Below are 12037 nucleotides of genomic sequence, written 5' to 3'. Positions count from 1 at the left end.
ACTCATGTAATATCCCATACATGACAAAGCAGTGGTGGATATGACAAAGATGGTAGCTGAGGAAGTGGCAGAATGAAAGAGAACCTCACAGGGTTCTCAATAAATAAAATCAAATAAAATCAATAAATTTTATTGATTTGAAGAATGGAATCTCTTTTGTAAGCAAAATATTAATTTGTGAGGAATATGCTCAAGCTCTTATTAACAAATATGAATTTGCTGTACAAACTACATGTGAAAGAATTGAGGGTGGAAAAGATCTGTCCCTTTAAGGGTTGAAAGCACAAGCTAGCTCACAAAAATAAATATAGATGAGTCCCAAAGCAAACATGAACAGACCACATACAAGTATTTGAAAAATTAGGAAAGCTATGCAAGTTTTTTTGAAAATCTAAAAATACTCTTAAGGATGAGCAATATAAGATCAGATGCCCAGGATACAGTGCCATGAGTATTAATATTTTTAGAAGTAAATCCAACATCAAAATACATAAATGCCGGTTACTTGTCAGATGCTGGTGGTAGAAGGGCTTTCTGCACTTGTGCCTGTACCTGACCCTGTTAGTGCAATGGGCTGTGAATATATTTATGCTGCTATTGATCATTTATAGCATATATATTCCATGGGAGCAGGTAATTATTATTGCCATTATTTAGGCCATTTTGTAAATTAATTTATTAAATTGATATATTTAGATTAATATATTAAATCAATACATTAATTTATCCAATGTACTTTTCTCTGTGATTTGGAAACTAATCAGCCTTGTTTAGGTTTGCTAATTGCAATGTCATCACTTTGGGGAAGGAACATTTTTTAAATGCTCTTGATCACATAGCATGATTTCCATAATGAAATAATATATAGGATCATATAGTGAGTAATTCATTAATATTCTTAAAATAGTAGTTTTATTCATTGCTGCCTGCTATGCAGGTCATAGTATTCTAAATAAGAGTAACTAATTTTTCTTAGCCTATAATTATATGTAATTCAAGCCAACCTACCATCTTCAAATACCAGCAGATACAGTACTTGATGTGCGTGGCTGTAATTATCTTTTCTGTGTTGAAGTTAAACTTCAAGAACAGTCTATAAGAAAGAGAACTTATATTTTAGTATAGCTGTATCTTTTGAGGATGTTTAAACGTACATTCAGAGACAGGCTGAACATTAGAATATTTCTACTTAGTTTTTCAAAGCTACCATAAAAATGTACAAGGTTGAAATATTAATAGTAAAATATACACACGGTAGAAATAATAGTCATCCCTCGGAAACTTACTGAGCAAATGGGGGAAAATGGATGAATCCGAATGGAAGAGGATGAAGTTTAGTCAAATGGTTTCTTTCCTGAGCTTCTTGAAGGGATAGACCATATTCTGTTCATTGTTGTGCTCCTCTGGCGCAAGAAAGGCCCTTGGCAAATGTTTGACTGATGAATGAATAAATGATAAATGAAAGGATGGACAGGACAGGTAGACAATAGGATGGATGGATAGACGAATAAATGTGAGACAAAGAAAATCGGGAAAAAAACAAGATATACTGCATTAAAGTGCTATGTGAAAATGATGTGGAACCAGGAAAAAGTGATAAGTGAAGGACTGTTCATAGAGCACATGTGGAAATTCTGGTTTGCTTGTGGCAGGTTTGTCTGGAAGAGAGAGCATGAAAAGGTACAGAAACTGCTTTGCATGGTCAAAGTAGACAGGAGCAGTGCTTTAAAGGAGCACAGTGATGTTCTCAGATCAGCATGGAGGAAAACAAGGCTGAGGGAACAACTAAGCAGATATCAGAGCACATAAAAGAAAGATTATGCTGTTCCTGTCATTGTCAATAATGCTATTTAAAGAACGGGGAACAGATTTACATCAGTAGGGCACTTTAAGAGCTACCAGGACATTTTTCCCGTGTGTTAATATTATAGTGAAAGATGATGACTATTTTAATGTAACTATGATATTACATATCCTGTCTGTAAGTATTTATTAGAATAATGCTAATGTTTTTAAGCAAAGGAGATTAAAAATGTTAATATTAATTTCTTATCAGAATAACAAAAATAAAGTTATTTTCTTTGCAGTGAAAACAAACACCTAGCATTCACAATAAAACATTTCTCATTAAAATATGACCTATGATAATTATTAATAAAGACATTCCAATCATTATAGACATAGATGTACAGGAATAATATCTGCCATTACACTGACCACAATATTAATATTCAATAAGAACTGTGTATAGGAATGCTGTAGGCACTTGACAGTATATCCGGAAGTCTCAAATTGGTTTTCTGCCCTAAGAAAGTAAAAATAGTAGTAAATACCATCTCTTGTAGTGGAGTAAAAGTGTTAACTCTCCAGAGATAAAGACAATAAGGAGGGATCTGAGTGCTTTTGAGTATGTAGTTTAGCTTAAAAAGGTTTCTTTCAGAAGACTAATAATTTGGACACAATATGCAGGGTGTGTCAAAAAGCAGGTAAAGGATGAGGGCGATCTAAGATCTAGATTTCAGTCCCCAATAAGTCATTACCAGAGCTATTGTGGCACTGGAAATATGGAGAAGGGATCAATTCCAGAGACAATAGGAAAAATCAACAAGTCAAGGCTGGAATTTAGATATGGAAAAATGAATGAACATTGTTTTAATAGTCAGGGCTTTCACATTTGGGTACCTGACAAGTTTAACATCTTTGTTTCTTGAATCATTTTAAATGCATTTTTATAAAAATGAATGACTTCAGATACTTTAAACCAATTCAAAAATTTTAAGAATTATTTAATTAAAATGAATGCATTAATTTTCTAATATCTAAGGGAAAAAGAGAGCTTCAAGAAGGAGAAAGTGACCTAGAGCTTAGGTGCTTAAAGTGTGCTCCACAGCCCATCACTGGCATCAGTGGAGAACTTGTTAGAAATATTGAGTTACAGGCCCCTCTCCTGATCTACTGAATCAGAATTTACATTTTAACAAGATCCCCTAGCTGATCAATGTGTACATTACAATTTGAAAGTTTATAGCATCAAGAGTTGGTTTTAGTACTGAATCGATCATTGCTGACCTTTTTCAGAACAGGTATATGCACTTATAACAATAGTGCAAGGTTGGAAGTTGAAAGCAGAAAGTTCCACAGAAGATGTGTAAACATATTGTTTCATGGGTACATCTGCCCATTCTTCTGTCTACTTGATGAGAGTCACAGGCTGGAGTCTGGAAAAACAAAACAAAACAAACAAATAAACAAAAACAGCTAATCTTATCTCTGGCACTAACCTTCTGGATGACCATGTGAATAGCATATAATTTCTCCAAAACTTACTTTCTTCTCCTCTAAAATAAAGAGGTTCAGCTAGATGATTTCTAAGATCTAAATAAAACTGTATGGGTTATGGCAACTCTGCTCTTTTGCTCCACTCTTTAAATGATGAATACTATTAGTCTAGTCTATCATAGATAACATGAGGGCACATTTCCTTGGGGAAATTGTGTATCATTTCAAAATAAGTTTTAGTCATTTTTCGCTATCACCATGAGATACTAAAAAGCTTTGTCATTAAAATTGGCATATTGTTTTTTTTCAAAGCAGAGCCACATGACCTGAGCTTTCTACACGGGAAACAATTACTCACTATATTATTTGGTGACAGTAAATAAGTGAACTAAATTAAATAACACGTAGGATACAAATGTGTGTCTTCTTCAAATTGACAAGAATTCATAGATATCATAAAATGAGGGCTCCCACAATTTTTCTGTAGTATCAATATGTAATATTTTTACATTGGCCATTTTTCTCAGTTTCATTAATTCAGAGAAAAAGGTTTCATATAAAATATCAAAGGTTAACCGTTATACTTTTCTTTATAAAGACCTGTTTCAGAGGCACTTGCCAGAAACACACAACACTCAGACAAATCGTCTTTAAAAAAAGAAAACAAAAAAGAACTGTTTCCCAGGTTCTCTTAACATCTCTCTGCTAACACAGCGTCCATGCCACCTACATTCCCTCACAAATGTCGTTCCAGCCTTTGTCTGTACTTCCACAGCCTACACCGTTTTTTAAAAATCCCTGAAAACTGCAGCAGTAATTGAAGCTTTGGAAGTCATCAATGACAATTTTGTTTAATCTTTTAAAATCTGTCACTTCAAAAAAAGAAAGAAAGAAAGAAACCCTAGTGGTTTCTAATAAAAATAGCGATGCCTGTAATTCACAGATGGTTTACTTTTACAGGAGTCAGAATGACATTAACATTTTAATCTCAGATAAGAACACTCTGTCATTTAGGGAGCTCAGAGAGGGCTCAGTAGGAGAGCATTTTAACCTCTCTTCTCTGGGTATGAAGAAGCATCCTTTGATTAGAGAACACTAACAAAATCAAGAAAGTAGGTAGTCTGAAAACCTGGTCTGATTCTGATGAATCTTAATTTATTGGATTTGATATGTGGTACTTAGGCACTGATTACGGGGTAACTTTACATGAACTCATTCCATAGAAAAAAATAAAAATGGCCAACACTTTTTGCCCGTCAACGTCAATTGAAAGTGCAAAACCCTGAAAATCCAGAATTCATATGATCCTGTCTGGATTTTCCTGATAAAGATTCTTAGATTGATTTTCCCTCGTTAATCCCTAACATCAGTGATAGCAGAGAACTGTCAAGGACTAAAATGCATATTTGGAATGGCTTTCGAGGAAGAACTCTGAAATACTACTAAAATATTTTATTATTTTATAATAAAAGAAACATTTACTCTATAAGTGACATCTCTAAAAGAACAGCAAAGTCAAACAAATGTTTAAAATTTGGCTGGTCATCTCCAAACTTTGCTAATCCATAAATTATGTAGTAAAAAAATAAAATGGTCCTTTGGATAACTGTAAAACATGCAAAATAGCTGATTGAAGAATTTTTTTAAAAAAATCATCTGAAAGTAATGGTAACCACATTTTCAGTCTTTTGCCATATCTTAGCAGGATAATTGCATTGTCGCTTTTCTGACTTCAAAGTAGCCTATCATCTCCTCTTCCCACTGAAGAAGCACAGAGTTCTAGAGAATTTTCATGGGAACAACTACACCAAAAATTCACCTGGAGCTTTGGCACTGGACCTACTCTACTAACCCCGGCCAGTAAATGTGCCTGCCTACTACCACTCCACCTTCCCTCTTATACACCCTGTGCCTTGCCTGCTCACCCTATTCATTTCTTGCCTTTATCCCAACCCATGAAATTCAGATCTGCTCTGTGAAATCCTCAGTCCATTTATCAATTACCCATCATTGGGTGCTGTGAAACCTCCAATATATTGTGGGAAAAGTCCACTTCATCTTCCATATTTACTCCCCTTCTATCTTTTTTTTAATAATTCGATTTTATTGAGATATATTCACATACCATGCAGTCATACAAAGCATACAATCAGTTGTTCACAGTACCATCATACAGTTGTACATCCATCACCAAAATCAATTTTTGAACCTTTTCATTACCACACACACAAAAGTAATAAGAATAAAAATTAAAGTGAAAAAGAACAATTAAAGTAAAAAAGAATACTGGGTGCCTTTTTCTACCCCCCAGTTTTTCTACTCATCCATCCATACACTGGACAAAGACGATTGTGATCAACATGGCTTTCCCAATCACATTGTCACCCCTCATAAGCTGCATTTTTATACAATTGTCTTCAAGATTCAAGGCTCCTGGGTTGCAATTTGATAGTTTCAGGTATTTACTGCTAGTTATTCCAAGTCATTAGAACCTAAAAAAGGGTTATCTATATTGTGTGTGTGAGAGTGCCCACTAGAGTGACCTCTTGGCTCCTTTTGGAATCTGTCAGCCACTGAAACTTGTTCCATTTCATTTCTCATCCCCCTTTTGGTCAAGAAGATGTTCTCCATCCCACGAAGCCGGGTCTAGATTCTTCCCCGAACTCCCCTTCTATTTTAGCCTCCATATTTGCACTGGCAACTGGGTATCTCCTTAACATACTCTATTATTAAGTATTATTATTATTATTATTAGGTTAAAATACTCTTTTTATCATGTCCTTTGTCTTAGTTAGGGAGAAGGAATGAATTGAATCCTTAATCCCCAACCTTATACATACACCATTGATGGCCCATTTTCACTTCACTTCTCTATATTATTTTATTTCCTCCATCATTTATTCTAACACCAGCTGCCTTCTATGGCCTGTTTCCAGTTTGCTAAATGTCTTCAGGATCTTTACCATCATACCTTATTTTCATCCTAGAAGACATCATCATCGTTGCTGTGGTTGATCTTATATCAGGACTTCACACTTGCTCATGTTCTTTAGTTTTCAAAATGAATTCATCCCCACCTCCCAATCACTTATGAACTTCAACAATGTTTCCATTTTCTTCAATATATGTAAATGTATATAATTGCAAATATGCAATGCAACAAGAGAAGAAAAGAATCACTCGTAGAGTTCTGTGGGAACACAAATGAAAGGCATCACAACCCTACTAGAAGTGGAGAAGTGGGTGTTGAAAATCTAATCATGCAGGTAAAAATCTAATTTCAGTCTTTAAAGATAAATAGGAGTTGGCTTACAGACAAGCAGCAGTTTCAGAATCTTCCAAACTGAACCTTTGATTCCATTTTACTGCCCTGCCTTGCCAACCATTTCCCAAAGTCAGCTCAATAATCCATTATCCAGACAGTTCTCAGAAGGAACTTTATAAAATTCAAATAAAATTTCCAAAATTATTTTTATAAAACTTAGACCTGACCTGATTTAAATCTTCCAGTGCACCACCATTACTTGCAGGAAAATGTCCACTTTTTTACTGGAATACCTTCATGATGTGGCCACAAGTCACTCATTTAGCCTCATCCTCCATCACTTTCTGCACAGCTACCCAGTTGCTTTGTTGTTTTCTGATTCTCCCCTTTCACGTGCTGGTGTCTCTGTCTCAATTTCATCTTCTCCCACTATTTCTAGACTACCTAAAAAAGTCCTGTTTATCCTTCAAGCCTAAGTGGCTAAGATAACATGCTTCTTCTTATATTATCTGACCCCATCAGACTTTCTTGATTATGCCCTCCTCTCCACTGCTATATTCCTTTAATATAGCTCTATTGTTACACTGGTCATGTATTATTTCAATAATTTTTTCATGGCCTACCTTCCCCACTAACCTATGAACTCCTTGAAGAGAGGGATCTCCTTTGTAGTCACCAAATCTAGCACAATGCTCAGACAAACTTAGGATTTTGGACTGGTTGTTAGAAATGTCACTACAAGAGATCTTAGTCATCCAGTTCAGCTCCTTTCCTACCCAGGGTCTCTGTTCATTAAGGGGATGGAACTAGAATCAACATGTCCTACTTCCATTCCACAGGTTTTTTTCCCAATGTACTTGTTTTATATATTGGATTCCCAATGGTCATTATTGATTCTGTCCATTGTGTAGTATTGCTGGCCATCAGTATTTTTGAGTTTTATTTAGGAACCCAGATTTGTATGAATTTTGCCTTTGGGATTTAGTTTCCCACAATGAATGACATACCACATTTAGTGATGAACAGATAGATGACATGCTCCCTCCTTTTCAATGCCTGTCTCACAGATTTGTTCTGCAGTGCTCACAGACAGTACCAACTGTTCTTCCTGTTGACTGCCAAAATAAGTCAGCAGTTGGGAGGGGAAAAAAGGCTACGAATTATGGAAAATAACTAGGGAGAAAGAATGGCAATACAGTAAAAAAAAAAAAAAAAAAGTAACACCTTTCCATAGCCACCCATCCATATGATTGCCTCAAATTTTGACCAACAAAAAGAAAACAAAAAGAAAAACATCGAATCAGCTAGAGGTCTCTAAACTAGGCCAGGAGTTGAAAGCATGCCCTGTTAGTGTAAATAACCAGCCTGATTGCCATCATGCAAGATTCAGGTCACAGTCTCAGCAAAACTGTGTTTTCCATGTAGACAACAGATCAATGGCTAAAGGATGAGTTAGATTAAAAAAAAAAAAACAACAAAAAAAGGGAAGTTGCAAAATATGTTGGGAGGAAACTTAGTTTCCAAATGAAAGGGTTCATAAAACCTTCCTGGCCAAGATGCTGAAAGACAAGACATGTCTGACCTATAAGCCATTCCAGTACCTAATGGTGTGTAATACTTGCAAGCTTCCGGTGTCAGTGTGATATATGACATGGGCTACGGGTGTTATCATTTTAATGTCCACAGCTTATGGTTGGGAGCACACTTGTTAGTCTTCTATTCATTTTAATGGTGTGTTTGTCTCAAGTGCTAAGAATATGATATCACAAGATTTACCCAAGCAGAATTTTTCCTTTATCTAACAGAATATCACCTCAGAGCTCCCTCAGTGCTTCATGTTAGGATTTAGAAGGCTCTTCTATAATTGTATATGTCTGCTTCCCCTTCTGGGAGCACATACTCTGGTGAAGGGCATTCCTCACACTTATCACAGTTCTGTGAATTCTTAAAAAAACAAACACAACACACAAGAAAATTACTTTCAAAAATATGGATGTGGCTTATTGTTATGTGTTTTCAATAATTTTCTTTGGCAGCTATCTTCATTAAGAGTAGCATGTTTGAACTAGCTTGCATTCCACTAGAGCTTTTCCTAGAAACTGATTTGGTAATATGATGAATTTGAATTTTAAAAATTCTGGAGAAGTAAGCTCATTGTGTGGCTAGTGTTTACATAAACATCTGGAAGACTTTTTTGTTCCAACATGCCTCTGTTGAGACTTCTTAATTTTGTGCTGCAGTTCTATCATTGCAGTTCTTTAAACATTCAGTGCATAATAATAATTATATAGTACATAATAATTGAAAAGAAGCAATTTTATTTATCAGCATTATGTCTTGTTTTGTTTTCTCTCCACTTCATAGACTTAATTACCCTGCTTTGGGTTGAGGAAAGAAAAAGATCACAAAGGAAATATTGAGGTGTAGCTGTAGAATGCAAGACTTCATTGACGGGAATGGTTTTGTCTTCTAAGAGTCAAAGCCAGGGTACAACCACTACAACTGGAGTGTGTAGACATTTGTAAACATTGTAGTGATGTATACACACAACAAATGTAGCAAACATACTTATTAGAATAAAACCATTGGGATTTTGATTATATATAATAAAGATGAGAAATAAGAAAGATGTACTGGAATTAATTTTGTTAGCTTTTTCCTTCTAATCCTCTTCTGGAAAAATCTCTTGCCTGATTATTTCCCCAACATTATTTTGGCATCTTCATGCTGTTAAATGTTTTCCTGCTGTTTGTATTTTAGATGGGAGTCCATAAAGTGTTTCTAAAATACTGGCAAGCTGACCAGCTCAATGATTTGTGCCTACAGCTGCAGAGAAAAATTATAACCTGCCAAAAAGGTAACAGTTACACGCCAACATTTCTGAACTTTTTTGGGTTGTTAAATACAAAACCATTTAGTACACTCCCAAGTTTAAGTGTCGGTGGTATCTATATTATAATGGATCACTCTCTTCCTTCCTGACCCTACATTCAGATAGTTTATTGGGACTTCATTTTGGCTTAGTTTGCCATTTATCTGTTTTTAAACCAATGTTTGCAGTCACTGCTCGTGCTTTATTTGGTAGTCATTCTCTAAGACATTTTATATCAAATTTTCACCTAAATCACAATTTAAAGAAGAAATAGACATATCTTATTATTTATGTTCCCCCTACCTTGAAAATATCCATGCCTTTTAATCCTTTTGAGAAGCATTCCCCACTTGGCTCTTAGATAGAGGTATAGAGCCAAATTCCCGTGCTGTTCCAGTCAGCTTCACTGGTACACAAGGGTTTGGAGAAATAGAACAAGACAATTACCCAAACAACATTTTATGTAATGCTACATATGCCTCAGAAAAATCCTTGACTTATATTTTTTTGTTTATGAAGTGATGATAACATTTGGAGTGCAGTTTGATGGTAGACAGCATCTATTCCATTTTAAATTTGGCAGAGATTCCATTTAGGTTTTTGTTTTTTGTTATTATTAAAACACAAGTGAAAATTGAAAATCGGTACACTTTAAAAATCATGGTAACTATTCCTTACATGTTTAGTAGATTCTTAATTTGTTTAATAATGTTTAATTGTACTATATATACATATATATCTTAAATATAATCTTCAAAGAAAGGTAACAAAGGGAGAAATTAACCTATATTCCAGTTTTCAGTGGGGCTAGTGGTAATGAACTTAACTCTCTGATACATCTGTAACTGTTCATCTAAGTAGCAAAACTCATAGGATGCAGAAATCAATTTTATTCTGTTCAAACTTCTGCTCATTTGAACCTCTGTGGGACTCTGTGCATACTCCTGGAAGGAATCGCCAGTGGATCGCATGACATCTTGAATCTTTTTCTGCTAATGAAAAGTCCTGCTCCACTGTAGTTCCTCAAGCAGTCTCACTCTCAGTCCAGAAATCAGTATGTCTGGTTCAAGGACAGATCAAGATTCAGATCCTTGTTCCAAATTGAGACTTCCCTCCTACTTCAATTCAGGCCTGCTTCAGTTTGGAATATTGGGTGGGCATGGGGGCAGGGTACTCCTATTTGCCAGCCCTGAGCTCTAACCACCCCTCCCCGCCCCTACTAAGGTTGCCCCTGGATCCTCCAGAATTAAAGGGGAAGAGAGAGAAACAGGAGGGAGGCTGGGTCTTCCTACCTGGCACCAGTGCAGTTTGGCCTTGGTTTCCTCTGGCTGAGGCAGATTTTTGATGTGTCTTCTCATATTCAGGGCACTTCAGAGATTCCCTGCTCTCTGTGCCTGAGAATTGGCAGGACCCCTCCTTTGGTTGGTCACTTGTAATTCCCCATCAGCCCCCGGGAGCCAGGTTGTCAGTCCAAGCAGGCATCTCTTTCTTGAAAGCCACATCGGATGCCCAAGAAACATACTCTTGAGCCCTTCACAGCCGAAGCTTCTCCGCAACAGAGCCACGTTCCATTCAGCGGCCCGGCAGGGACCACCAGCTGTGGCTTTTTTGCCTTTTCAGGCATCACAGTCCACCACGTTCACCAAATTCCAGGGGTCACATATCCAGTTCTCCAGGTGGTCCCCTGATGTCTCGGTCACCAGGCTGGAAGTAGGGGGAAGTTTTGGGCAAGGGGAGGGCGCCCACTACCAACTCTTGGTAAAGAACTCTTCTCACTGTGATTTACAATCGTCTGGCCTCTTTCACTTCATTTTTTACATCCTCAGTATATGAAGGAGGCTCAGATCATGGTTCTGTTTTGGACCACTGCTTTTAGAATTCCTGTTTGTGTGATTAGCTCCACACTAGCCAATGTGTGATCTGAGAACCAGCAGCAAAGCATCCTAGGGGAGCTGTTTAGAAATGCACTCCCAAGCCCCACCCTGGATCTCCTCAGGCAAAATCTTTATTTGCAGCTTTGGCTGACACTGGTATGAAGACAGTCCCATTTAATATAATGTTATATATAGATAAGTGAATAGAATATCATAAATTCTCACGGAAATTTTCCTTAAATATAATTAGAAGAATTTGTATCCCATCTTCCATCAGAGATGCATAATAGATATTTCATTTCTATTTAGTTACATTGAGTTGCTGTGCCCAATAGAAGAAATGAACAGAACTCTAATTGCTCACCTCTAAAGATAAAAAATTGAAAAATAGTTTAAAAAGTGGCATCAAGATAAAAACTGTAATTTCGTATGGCATAAATGAAATAGTGGATATAAAAATATTTTTAAATATCAGGCTCTTAAATGGAAAGTACTAATTATTGATTTTCATCTTTATATCTCTTGGAACAGTTCCTTCGATGCTTTTCTCTAATATTAAACTTACTCAAAATTTGTATATTTTGCAATCATTTCCAGTTGTTGAAGAGCTCTAATATTTATTTATTTATTTATTTATTTATTTATTTATTTATTTATGGTAAATGTTGGGAAGAGGCTGTAACTTGTAGTTTTAAATTTAATTATTTTAATTTTGAATTATACCTCCCAGATTCTCTTAGATTATAT

General features: G+C 35.9%; 1 protein-coding gene and 1 long non-coding RNA gene across 3 annotated transcripts in view; one reads left to right on the top strand and one right to left on the bottom strand.

Moving 5' to 3' along the window:
* The window catches only part of LOC119507295, a 175582-nt gene that overhangs the window by 36553 nt on the left and 126992 nt on the right, over positions 1-12037 (bottom strand). For both annotated transcript variants that reach the window (XR_005211190.1, XR_005211189.1), the window contains 2 exons: positions 3070-3218; positions 1009-1093 (listed from right to left, as the gene is read on the bottom strand). This is a non-coding gene — a long non-coding RNA (uncharacterized LOC119507295). The remainder of the gene's footprint in view (positions 1-1008; positions 1094-3069; positions 3219-12037) is intronic.
* The window catches only part of MYO16 (myosin XVI), a 580757-nt gene that overhangs the window by 476838 nt on the left and 91882 nt on the right, over positions 1-12037 (top strand). Inside the window, exon 29 of the mRNA XM_037800457.1 lies at positions 9305-9401. Within this exon, the coding sequence (XP_037656385.1) occupies positions 9305-9401 (97 nt within the window). The remainder of the gene's footprint in view (positions 1-9304; positions 9402-12037) is intronic.

Source organism: Choloepus didactylus, chromosome 12 (assembly GCF_015220235.1).
Source record: "Choloepus didactylus isolate mChoDid1 chromosome 12, mChoDid1.pri, whole genome shotgun sequence".
Taxonomy (NCBI): Eukaryota; Metazoa; Chordata; class Mammalia; order Pilosa; family Megalonychidae; genus Choloepus; species Choloepus didactylus.
This window is presented reverse-complemented; position numbering and strand designations above follow the sequence as displayed.